This window comes from Alligator mississippiensis, chromosome 3, assembly GCF_030867095.1.
Source record: "Alligator mississippiensis isolate rAllMis1 chromosome 3, rAllMis1, whole genome shotgun sequence".
Lineage (NCBI taxonomy): Eukaryota > Metazoa > Chordata > Crocodylia > Alligatoridae > Alligator > Alligator mississippiensis.
In genome coordinates, this window is record NC_081826.1 from 48,223,127 (window position 1) to 48,236,553 (window position 13,427).

General features: G+C 38.9%; 1 protein-coding gene across 2 annotated transcripts in view; it reads left to right on the forward strand.

Annotated features, from left to right (window-relative positions):
- Positions 1 to 13,427, forward strand: part of MMP16 (matrix metallopeptidase 16) — a 326,417-nt gene that overhangs the window by 184,595 nt on the left and 128,395 nt on the right. For both annotated transcript variants that reach the window (XM_014610178.3, XM_019486726.2), the window contains one exon: positions 2,278 to 2,400. In XM_014610178.3, coding sequence (XP_014465664.2) covers positions 2,278 to 2,400 — 123 coding nt within the window. The remainder of the gene's footprint in view (positions 1 to 2,277; positions 2,401 to 13,427) is intronic.

Below are 13,427 nucleotides of genomic sequence, written 5' to 3' on the forward strand. Positions count from 1 at the left end.
ACTGCCAGCCTGGGGCTGCTCCACCCCAGCTCTAACTGCTGCTGTCCCTGGTGCACATGTATATAGCATGCCTGGGACCCATTGACTCTGGCATGAACTGGCCAGAGTTTATTGCTCATGTGATGCACCCTGTATGTTGTAAATGTAATTTAAATTTTAATTGGACCCTATTCTAAATGAATTCTCCCTCAGCTAATCAAATTAGGGGCAAAATGTACATATGTATTTATGCATCCATCCAGTTTACAGTTTAGTTTATGAAATGCTGTATATTTCTTAAGTGAAAGAAATGTCTGTACTCCCAGCTTATCAGAATACAGTTTTTCAATAGTGGTATGGTAAATATTTTGGTGTTGGAAAACAGTACATAAAACTAAAGCATCCATCCCATTAATTATTTAGAATGATAGAAATTAAATAAATGGTATACAAACTTGTCACTTGTCTTCACCTTAGAAAATAAATATTTTGTTGTTGTCTTACCATATTGTGGTGGCAGTGGACATTTATTCTGCAGGTGTTAAGTTCTGTTGCATAATCACTTTAGGCTTGACTCAAACACCCTTGCTCATGGTGAAGAACTCCTTATTTTGCAACTGAAAAAACATTGATTCAATAAGAGTATGTGCACCCAAATCCATTCCTATGAGTTTGAAGCACATTATTCTTCAAAATACCTTTCTCAGAAGCAGCACAACTTCTTTAACATTCCTTATTCTTTCTTTTCTGCCTGGGAAAGTTGCGTAATATCCTTTATTAGAGGTTTTCAAGAAGAGATTGGATTCTGATGTACATACTCTTAGGCATCTATCTAGGAAGGTTTAAGGAATAGCAAATTCTGCACCTATGCATGGGGTAGGATGAGATGATCCTTGTGGTTCCTTCCAACTGTATGATACTTGGATTTAAAAATCCTTTTGGCTGTGTCCAGACAAGCGCAGCCATTTGTCTCCCTGGGGGCAAGTAGCAGTGGCACACTTTGTGCCATTGCTACTTGTCCCCGGAGAACATCTGTGCCATGCATGCTCTGGTGCATGGCAGGTTACCCTGGGTGGTATGGCGATGGTGGCAGGTGGCTTGGTCCAGTAACTGTGCTGGCTCCAGCAGCCTTACCTGGGGGCCTCAGGGACCTGCAGCTGCAGTACTCCTGCAGCTGGGAGACTGGGCAGTAGTTAGAGTGTGGTTCCAGCCAACCAGGCTCTGATTTTGGTCGGTGTGCACTGAGGCCACGTGTGCCCACCGCTCTGCTTTTTTTTTTTTTTTTTTTTTAGTGAGTTTTTTTGACTCCCAAAACTCCTAGGGTCACCGCCCCCCCCCCCCCCCGCTACAAGGTAGCAGTGTGGGGAACACCTCCATTTGCAGCATGTGGTGCGGCAGATGGGTCTGTGGTGCCACATGCTGCACGTCCGTGCTCATCTGCACGTGGCCTTTGTATTTATTTCTCTTTTAGTTCATGTTGGCATTTGCTAGTTGGATTCTGATGGAATATGGCAGAAGCTGATAAGGACCTTTCAAGTTGATACCACATTCAAACATGTCAGGCAGAATCCTTGAGTTAGATAGCTCCTTGAAGAAAGTACAGTTGCTAATTAGGGATGGTACTTTTCATTATTCAGAGGTACATTAGGACAGTAAAAATATTTAATGGGGAGCTTGGCAATATAATAACTTTAACAGTCCCAGAGTCTTGGAATAAAATCTTTTTGTGTCTTTGAACTGAACCCTTTAATTAAAGGATTGTGGACATGATCAAATACAGAGATACTAGGATGGAAACAAAAGAACTTGAACTCAAAAGTTGTCATTTAAAAACCAGTGGTTTGACTAAAAATGCTTGTAAATATGTAACCTCCTTTCCATAAGTAATCCTATCATTAGGTGCTGGTTGACTCATAAGGGTTAGAATAAGTTATTACTGCTAAGGGACTAAATGCTAATTTAGAACTTGACCAACGGAGGAGCACCATGGAGTCCTTGTTCAGAGACTGCAGTAAGGGAAAATTAGAAAAAAGATTGGGAGAGATTTGTGCCTGAAAAGCACTGGGAGTAGCACAGCCTTCATGCCTCATATTAATCTCGTTCCATAACCATTAACAGTTCTTTGATAACATGACCTCATCTGTCTGAAATCACTGCTGTGAATGCAACATGTAAAAAATATATAGCTTTTAAGAAGGTGTCTTCAGTACTGTCAGTTGGGGAAGTTTGTTGTAATGTGTATTCTGGCATTTATGTAGTTCGTAAGATCCTGTAATTGTGTCCTACTAACTTTTGCAGCTGGATGAAGAGGCCTCGATGTGGTGTGCCTGACCAGACAAGAGGTAGCCCCAAATTTAACATTCGTCGGAAACGTTATGCATTAACGGGACAGAAGTGGCAACACAAACATATCACTTACAGGTACAAAAAAGGCAGAGATTTCAGCAATAGCACTGAGCATTTATCAAAATAAAATGAATGTTATGGAGAAATAATTTGCTAAACATATGTTATGTGATGTTAAGATGTTGTGTATTTTGAAAATATTAATTTGAATACCCCAGGGGTAAGTACTCATGTCCTGTAAAAGCACTGAATGATTTTCTTGGATTGAAATTGTCTGCGTTTATATAGAATGTTCTTTGAAGCTTTTCAACAAACAAATTAACCTCCAATATGTCCTTAACTGTACTTTTCAGTCCTCTTGGCAACTTCTCAGGGAAAGTCACTCTAAAAGCTAGAACAAGCTAATGAAATGGTGGACTCAAATTTAAATATGCAAATTGGCCCATTGGAGGGAGGCAGCTGCTGCAAATGTAGATGCCTCCAGGTCTGTTTCAAACTATATAAATGAATTTGATTAAATTTTGGTGAGTCATTGGCCCTGCCATCTACCTCACACTTAATAATGAGCATGAGTGGGTGTGGCCATGTATGTGTTTTTGTGTGAAACTGAATTTAACTTGCAGGTGTCAGGGTAGCTCTACCAAAGGTGACCTTCTCTGGGCTAATAAAACACAAAACAATGTATTCGTTATACTGTTGTCAGCCAAGGCGCTTCTCACATGTACACAGTATGTAACCCATTATTTATCAGCAATGCAGAGGATTTCTGTAGAGTCACCTAGAAACATTGCATAAACGCACTGGGATTCTAGCAATATCTATCAAGGAACCCTGAACAGCACTGTGAATTTTCCAGAGATAAAAGTGTCCTAAAGTTCACTAATCAGTGTGGATATTAATAACACTAATACTTTAATAAACTGCAAGGCCAGTGATCTCCTAGTCTGACCTCTTGCATAACACAGGCCACAGAATTTTATGCAGTCACCTTTATAAATCCCATATCCTGTTTTGTGTTTAACATTCAGCCTTGATTTAAAGATGTCAAGTGATGGAGACAGCTCTATATGTTTGGTTTATTGACTACTCAATCCAGAGAAGAGAGCAGAGTAGTGAGTGAGTGATCTTTTTTGGAGCTCCTGTGTTGGAGTTTGGAGTTTGAGGGTGAGGGTGCGTGCATGGCAAAGAAAAGAAGTTGATGGAAACTAAGGAATTGATGGAAGAAACATGTAGAGAAACAAAGAAAGTAAAGATGACTGGATGGACATTATACTTGACTGGGGACACTGGCTATAAATGTATGAAGTGTTTCTTAATTGAGCTCATGGGAATAGAGTTAATGCTGGAATTCAACTATGGTCATGAGCAGGGATCCTGGTTTTCTCCAATTAAAAAAACCCCCAGTTTTTGGTTAAAAAAATAGTAACCCCAAATCCACATTTTTGTGTGATTTAAATTAAACACCACTATAGTGTGTGTGTGTGTGTGTGTGTGTGTGTGTGTGTGTGTGTGTGTGTGTGTGTGTGTGTGTGTAAAATAATGTTTCATTTTAATTGCGGAAAAATGTGAATTTGAGGTTGCTTTTTCTTAACTGAAAATTGGGGATTTTTTAAAATCAGAGACAACCAGGATCACTGGTCATGAGGACATATAGCAGAGAGGAGGGAAGAGAATACACATGCACAAGTGAAGAAAGATTCTTATACCCGGAGGACAGATTCTTAGACCTGTAGAGTAACCCAGGGCAAAAGAAAAGACTGGTTATTGGAAGATGAATAGGGTTGAGAAACAGGTTTCCTAGACCAGAGATAGAGCAGGAGAAAGAGGTAGAAACAAAAGACTGTAACAAGAAAGGAGAAGAGCAACCAGCTCCAGAGGAGGAAAAGGTATGATATAGAGATTGAGAAAGCAAGAAGGAAGAGAGATCTTCAGAACAGAAGGGAGAGAACCAGAGATTTGCACTAATATCAGAAATAAGTAGGTCTTTCTATTTGGAACTTCCTTCTTGAAAACAACTGCCAGACCTATTACAGGAGTCAGTCCAGATAATAGAGTGCCATACTGCCAGCCAGGCGTAAAGGTATGAGATGCAGACCTGAGGTTGGTAAGTATCCTGAAGGGAGTAAGAAAGAATACACTTATCATCCTTCAGATTCGGACAAATGACACTGCAAGACTTGCAGTGGAAGCAATCAAAGATGTTTGGATCAAAAGATGCTCGAAGAACCTCAGGCAGTTTTCAGCAAAATGTTTCTGGTCCATGGAAAAGGAGGGTAGAGGAGTAGAAGATCATGACTGTTAACACACTGCATTAGAACTAAGCTATAGGGAAATTTTAGGATGTTCTAACATTGTGATGCACTCATTGAAAAATAGCTTTTCTTGGAAGATACCGTCCACCTCCACCTGAATATCTGGGAAAATAGCTTTTTTAAATTGAAACTGGTATGAATGATAAGACTTTGGGGGGCGCTTATATAAATTCACAAGAAGTTTTAGCACACAGGAGGAGGGCAGTCAGAAAAATGAGAATACACCAATGTATGAAGTAATATCAGTGAATGGAAAGATGGTTGATAAAGAGAAAATAAATGCTCAGATTGAGGAGAGTAGTTAGGTAATACAGTTAATGAAAGGATTGTCCCTAATCTGGCTAGGGCAGGGGCAGCCAATTATTTTGGGCAGAGGGCCGTTTACTGAGTTTTGGCAAGCCATCGAGGGCTGTGTGACAGGCAGCCGGGGCAGATAAATATTAATTTTCTAAATTTTTTAGGGGACCTGTGGGCTGGATAGAATGGCCTGGTGAGCCACATCTGGCCCACGGGCCTCATTTTGCCCACCCCTGGGCTAGGGAATGACCTATTGTCAATTAGAAACTACTATATAATAAATAACTGTATGACTGAAACATGATAGAATGGCAGTCATGACTGAAACATAGGCATTGTAACTATGTACGTCTCAGAAAAAATAGATGTAAAGGTAGTGAAAGAACCCTGTATGCTAAAATTGTGAGAGAAAAGAAAAGAGAAGAGATACCATGGGGAAAATAAAATATGGTTAAGTTTAGGTCAAAATCACTTCGGGGAAATATGATAAAAAGGTTCTGCTAGGATAGTGCTTGGGGTCTGCCCTAAGCCCATGGGGTAGGATGAGATGTGTATAGAGATTATTCAATACTAGTTGCAGGGATAAATGTTGCCTGGATGATTGACTTCTGAAATATAGGTCTGAAAATAAGCATAACTAATAGTGATAGGATACCAGATATTCTTGGATATGATAGGTGGCAAATCTCTTAACCAACAAAAGGAACTACTATTTAGACTTTTCTGGATATGTCATGAGGATATTATAGAAGGGCAGACCATAAAAATACAGCCTTGGATTGAATGGCCATGAGTTGATTCAGGTGAAATTAAATGGAAATATGAACAAAAGTTTGTCTCTAATTAAGGTTCTCAATTTCAAACTGATGAACTTTGGAGACTAGAAAAGTCAACTACCAGGAGTTCCTTCAGGTCTAAAGCACTAAAACTGGAATTTGTGTCCCAAACAAGTGGAAAAAAATGGAAAAAATGTAGGAAGGGGCTCCATATCAAGCCACATCAGGAAGGATGTCAGGAATTTAAGCATACAGGATATAACTAAAGGGTGGGGGGAGGGGAGAAGCTCTAGCTGGGAAAGAAAGTGTTGTTTTAAGAATGTGAGGATAAAGTGAGAATTGCCAAAAGTGAAGCCAAGTTAGAGCTTGCAATGGATATTTAAACAAATAGCAAAAGACATTTCAGCCTTTTAAATAATAACAAAAAAGTACAAGGAAAGAAGTGGGGGATACTATGTAGTAGGGATAGGGTAGAGATTAAGAATAGTCTATATATGTTACAAGAGGTAAATATTTTTTCTCAGTTTTCTTTAGGATGGTATGGAACCGTAGAAACAAAGGTAAAATGGATAATAGAATTGAAGGCATGGGAATAGAAGCACAACTAAAATATTTTTATATACACAAGTTGGTAGGACCAAATAAACTCTATCCTAGCATTGTAAAGGAAGTGACAGCTGAAAGTTTGCAAGTTTGGTAGGAACTATTTTTAATATATCCATCAGGTCAGGGCTGCTTCCATCCAATTGGAGAATAGTAAATATAATACTTTAAGAAATAGTGGGGAAAGCCCTGATTGGCCTTTAAAGGGTTTAAAATATGTTTTGAAGGAAAGGAAATTAAAGATATGAAGGTCAATAGAATATGGAATACAATGCAACAGAGGTTTACCAAAGCTAGATCAGACCACATTAGCCATATAGCTTTCTTCAGTAAGTAAATAAATTTCCTAAGCAAAGGAAATGTGGAAGATCTCATCTGTCTGAACTTCAGTAAAACATTTGATATAATGCTATATGGAGAGTTACTAGGAAAGCTAGAGAAGATTAAGATTAGAAGAGAAAATATACAGTGGGTAAAAGGAACTGGATATAGAAAAGACATTGTAGTGTATGTAGTGTTGAAAGGGGAAGGAGTATTGAATATCATATATACTGGTGCCACCTTTAAATCAGAACTTCCTAAACCTCTGAATGCTGGAAGTTACAATTGGAAAGGGGCAGAGTACAGAAAATCCTGGAGATGCTCTTTTTATCCTCTAAGTATCTACTCTGCCACTATGCAGGACAAGAAAATGGACTAGATGGACCTATAGTCTGCCCAGTGAATGACACTTCTAATATTCTTATGATTTTCATTATCAGGCTGGAATCAGGTTACTAAGTATTCTCATGCATGTTAAGTTACAGATAAAATAATTACCTGTACATTTTATTTTGCCTTATCTTCCTCTCTCTCTCTCTCCAATTATGCAAATATATGTATTGGTGATTTTTATAATCCAGTTACTATGTGGATTATATGGCCTAATTTGTATACTACATTTGTTTTTGATTGTAGTATATTTAATATTAAAGTATATTGTAGTCACAATTGTTTGTATTTTTACCAAATTAAAAGATATGCCCTCAGCATTCAGAGGGATAGTACTCAAGACAGAAACAAGAGTCCACTACAGAGTGAGGAGTGTTGACCCTATTACTTGGCATATAAATGTATATTTGAAAGATATGGTCCAGAGTGGAAGAAAACTTGTTATTTGATTCCAAAGTAAGCGAGAGGGAACCCAATGCTATGATCTTGATTTTGTTTAGGATTCCAGATAGTCTCAAGTTATGTAACTAGTCACCTGGATTAGGGACATAAGTTACACACAAACCTTTTAAAGTCTTCAGAAACTGGTTTAAACCTGTAACCGAACAGAAGCTCAATGCGGATAAGCCAGTTCAAAACGGCTGAAACTGGCTTAAGATAAACCTGGTTGAATGTAGTATCAGACTTAACTGATTTAGGTCAAACCAGTTTATGAAACTTCTGTCCCAGACCCCTTCCTGGTTCAAGTTAAAGCCAGGGAGCCCAACATAGGCTCTGTGTTCACTTCCTCTTGCTGCTGCCTCTGAGGTCTTTGGGATTTGCAGTCCAGACCCACAGCAGCAGGACTGTGCAGGGTGGCTCATCACTTCTTCTTCCTATTTCCAGGTGCCTCTGGGATTTTTAGTCCATGATCACAGCTAGCAGGACTCTGCAGGGTTGTTTCCTTCTGTTCAATACATGCTCACTTCAGAGAAAGGACTATTCTTGTTCAAGCTCTTATGAATTCAATGCCACTACCTTTTTCTCCACCCACCCCCTCCTCAGCCTGGCAGACACTGCCCCCACCCAGGCAGACTCTCCAGCTAGGTCTGGGCTGGGGCTTGGCAACTCCCACTCTGCTCGAGCAGAGAGGAGGGAAAGCCTTGGTGTTGGCAGGCTGGGTGATCTATTGCCTCCAGGCTTCTGGCTTGAGCCACTGAAGGCATGTGCCTACATTTCCTGAATCAAAAGTGAATGTCTGTCCACTTGCAAATTGGTTCAATCTCTGCAGCTTAGACTAACCTGCAAAGACTGAATTGACTGTCCGTACTTAGCCCAACTGAACACAAAATAAAGTGATGTAACTGGTCACCAACTGAACACTCTGGTACCCTAAAAAGGATATATTTTTAGAAACAGGATGTGCAGTTTACATTAAGATAACTATGAACCTTTCAGAAACAACCACTTCTCTTTAGTTTTATAAAGTATTTTTGGTTTTAGACAAGATAAAATTTTGTGAACTGATGACAATAAAACAGTTGGCTTTGTAACACTGAATATTCAAGGTAGATTCTTTTAAAAAAGCCCATATTCTGCCATAATCAGGAGGAAAATCATGATTCATAATCTTTAGTTCTACAGTTAGGAGTCGGACATCTCCCAGTTCTCTGAAGTGTAGTCAACAAGCAAAAAATTTATACTAATAAAGTTGAAATATGCTCACCAAGGCAATTTTTTATCTTCATCAAAGCCATTTTGTAGAACAAGACTGCTTTGTACAGAATTCCAAATAATTTGATATTTAAAATTCATTCTATGTCTCTATTTTCATTTCTGAGGAAAGTTAGTTTTCATTATTCTGCAGCACGTATCAGTTGACAAACTGGCAGATCTGATTTGACTGATAGAGCTCGTTAAGGACTTCATCCAAAGCCTATTAAAATCCACAAAATTTTTGCATTGACTTTGACATGCAGCTTCAGTGCCTGCAAATGTTCCTGTTTTCTCCTTCAGAAATCCAGTTCCTGAGCTCTACTCAGAGCCTTGGGAAAATAAAGCAAAGGGAATTATCTGACTTTACCCTGATCAGTTAAGTGATGTGATGACTTAGTGCCAGCTTTTTAGCTCCCCTATGCTAAGTTAATTCTTGTCTGGCCAATTAGACATATAAATGGTGCTCTTTTGATTGCCCAAGTAGCTGGAGTAGGGGAAAGAGAAGCTGGTCCTGAATTTTTTAAAGACACTGTTTAGAATAAGCCACACTAAAGGAGCAATGTGGTATCCAGTTTTTGGAAAATACTGTGGACTCAAAATGACAACTTGGGTAAAAAGCAAATATAAACTAAGAGTGCTATAAAGTCCTTAATATACAGAATAAAAGTAAAAACCCTGGATTAAAAGCAGAAGAGATTTTTCATAAAGCTTAAATGTAAAAGTTCCATGAAGCCCAGTTGGCACTCAGGAAAAATATCAAGTGTTTTAAACTAGCAGAGCACTTAAAATATGCCCTCATCAATTTATAATTGATAGTCTGATTAGAACCAGCATTACCTGTGTGCTTTATATACTCCTATGAGAATAAACTATGCATTGTTTTCACATGGCATGACCATATTATTTCAGCTTAAAATGAAAACATGTCAAAATGCAAACATCCTTTCTTTTTACGAAAATGAAAAGAAGAAAAAATGGGAAATTTTGCAAATGGATGGCCTGACCTTTTTCAGATTCTTTGCTGAAATTAACTGAAAACATGCTACATCTAAAATTCAGATTTTCAGAATATATGTAGTATTCCCTATAAATAATCAACTGTAATTCAGTTGTAATATTTTGTGTCCTGATAGCAGGCTTTAACCATTCTAGGCACATTCGGAGTGTAGTGCCATATCTTATAACATCTTACTTTTCATGACCAGATATTAATTATTTTTCAGTACCAGTGAAGACCTCTCACTTTAAAGCATTAGGACTGCTTATTCATCAGTGTGAGTAAGAGCTCCAAAATCTAGCCTAAAGTATTTGAAGCTATTTAGCTGCCTCTGTATCAATGAGCACATGGTCACTGATAGAAAATGTGTAAAGAGATATGTTATTAAGCAATAATATCTCCATTTAGTGAGTGAGTGATTAAGAGCTTGTGAAGATGCATTAATATGTACCGGTAGCTTTGAACATTCTCTGAAAGTAAATGCAGTACTTGGGATGTGCCTGTTTGCTAATATAACAGCTTTTGAAAAATTATGTGGGCAGATAAGCAGATATTCAAATACTTCAGAACTCCTACATCCTTTGAACTAAATTTATAAGTTCTGGGTATGCACAATAATATAACAAAAGTACTCCCTAGGGATACCTGCCCAGGATTTGCCCATGAGTTTTTGAGCATCTAGCCTTATGTATCTTGTTAGCTACAAGCTCCAGTAAATTGCCATTGTAATAAAAACACTAATTGTTTTAAGTACAATTCATAGGAGAACTGCCACGAATTATTCTGCTGTCTAAAGTTGATTTTGTGTTGGCTAAAGGAACTACAATAAACTGACTCCCTGGTTTACGTATGAATATTCAGTAATAAATGTTATTACAGAAGCAGATTCTTAGGCATAGGCCCATGATTCTCAACCAGGGTGCTGTACCCCTCATGGGGTGCCTTGAGATCCTTTCATGCGTGCTGCAGGTTACTACATAATATTAACATTGCTTGGTGTGCAAGCATGATTTACAAGATAATTCTAGAGTTTTTGAATAGGAATCCATAGTGTTAAAAGCACTCTGACTGGTTGTGATCTTTCTGAGTTCTTTGGAACAGAGAAATTGCTTTCTTATTTTTCCAGAGTCCAAAAATTAGTGAAAACTGAGAGCTGGCACTTTATGAGGATAGGCTTTAGTCTAATAAAGGCTGCTTTGAGTCTAAAAAGTTTCTGAACCGCTGGTATAGGCATACAAATAAATTATCCTGAGGTAAATACGGAGGAGGGCTTATCAAGAGAAGCTCGAGAGAGTCCAAAGGAGGGTGATGCACATGATTAGAGGCCTAGGGAGCGGGTCATACGAGGAGTGGCTGAAAGACTTGGGACTGTTCAGCCTGGAGAAGAGAAGACTTGGTGGCAGCCTATATCAGGGGTGTACATTACAGCCGGGTGGAGAAACTGTTCACCAAGGCCCCTCAGGGGAGGAGTAGAAATAATGGGCACAAGCTGATAGAAGATCACTTCAGACAGGACATAAGAAGAAACTTCTTTACAAGTCGAGTAATGAGGGTTTGGAACAGGCTTTCCCTAGACATGGTACAGTCATCCACCCTGGCGCTCTTCAAAAAAATCTTGATGCCCATCTTGCTGGGGTCATCTGATCCCAGCAGTTTTTCTTGCCCAAGTGCAGGGGGGCTGAACCTGGTGATCTGTAAGGTCCCTTCCAGCCCCTAAAAAACTACAAAACTACTGCATACCAGTATGGTAACTGACTCTTCTGCCACAGTAAATGGAAGCTAGCTGAAGGATAAACTGCTGCTTGTTAACTTTCATCTACCAAATGTTACAAGAAACAATGGCCACAAGCTAGCAGAGAGCAGATTTAGACTGGACATTAGGAAGAACTTCTTCACAGTTCGAGTGGCCAAGGTCTGGAACGGGCTCCCAAGGGAGGTGGTGCTCTCCCCTACCCTGGGGGTCTTCAAGAGGAGGTTAGACGAGTATCTAGCTGGGGTCATCTAGACCCAGCACTCTTTCCTGCTTATGCAGGGGGTCGGACTTGATGATCTATTGAGGTCCCTTCCGACCCTAACATCTATGAATCTATGAAATGGATAAGGGCAGTTATTATAGAGCAGATGCTGCATAGTAAAGCTGAAGACAGGCATATCTACATCACAGTGAAGCATGCCATGGCCAGGAACTTCCTGAATATAACCTTCCACCTACTCTGTCTCTGAGGCATCTCTCTGTGGTACACTTGAGACCGTGGTCCCTGAGAGCCTTGTTACACATTCATTTTGTGCTGCTCCTAGAGCCCTTAACCCCCGGACTGTCTGCATGTTAACACATTTAAGTGTTTTAAAGCACTCATTATGCAGGTCAAAATTATGCCACTCCAGGGCAAGATTATCTCTTGATTCATATAACCAGATCCAGTTCTGTATAACCCAGCCACTCCCCACAGATGTGCCACTCAAATTGATTGCAATCTACCACTAAGTCGATCAACATTTGTGCAGTTTATGGTGTAATGTGTAACAAGGCCCTGACGTGCTGAAACTGGCCACTGGGGACAACCAGGGAGAACTTCACCCACAGTATTTTGGAATTGGAGCTTGCAAATGAAATGTGTGTGCAGGGTCTGCATAGGTCTGACCCAGCTGGGGCTTACTGCAAGCACACTGAAGACATGCCTAATATAGGCCAAAAAAAGGAGAATTTTTAAATCTGTTTTTGAAGTCCTTGGCACTGTGTTAGCTTCTGTGTTTAATTAATGAAGCTTTTTGTCCCTGTTCCTGGCTGTTACAATTAAGAAAGAGATAATCTGTCATGTAGTATAGACCGATAAACCTTTCTAGTGTAGATGCCAGCAAAAAGAAAAATGCTTTTGCTGGTATAGCTTATACTGGCTTCTCATGTGAAAAGGCTATGCCAGCAAAAACACTTTACACTGGTGTAATTGCATCTATGTCAGGGCTTTCATTACTATAAAAATGACATAAAATCACTGACATTCTGATATCTGCAAATGTTACTAAGTGTAGATCTGGCTTCCACTACTTCAGTGATATTCACAGAATAAGAATCTGAATAGCAGTTATAAATTCTGAGGTGCTGATTAAGCATACCTTTTTCAACCTTACATGTGGGTTGCACAAAATCTAATTTAGTAAAGGCAATGTTTGTCCATTTTGCTGAACAGAAATGTTAGTAATAGGAGCTCCTTTGTTATATACCTCACTATTTCTAACATGTTAGGAAGTGGGTAAAATATACCTAATAAATGGTGATTAAATTATACCCTGCTGATTATAAACTTTGTGCAATGAAAAATAGCCTGATTCCCATACTTTTAAGAGGATTCATACTTAACAGTCAATTAAACTGATTAGCTATGCTTTTACACAGGATAATTAAGAAAGAAAAATTGTTTCCCCTTTACCATACCTTTTTTAGTGTCAGCTTATTTCAGCTAAAATTTACCTTCATTGTAAAACACTGGTTCTCACTTTAACAAATACCTACCTCAGCAATCCTGGAAAAAATATTAGAACATAGATATGTGATCTCATTTTAAAGTTTTATTAAGTTTTATACATTTTACATTAAGACCTAATAAGTTATGAATGTTAGGCTCCTTAAAATATCTTTCTTATAACTAATGTCTGCATTATGCTTTGCTAATCTTGGCTTTGGATCCTTGAAATCTACACCTTAATTGTTAT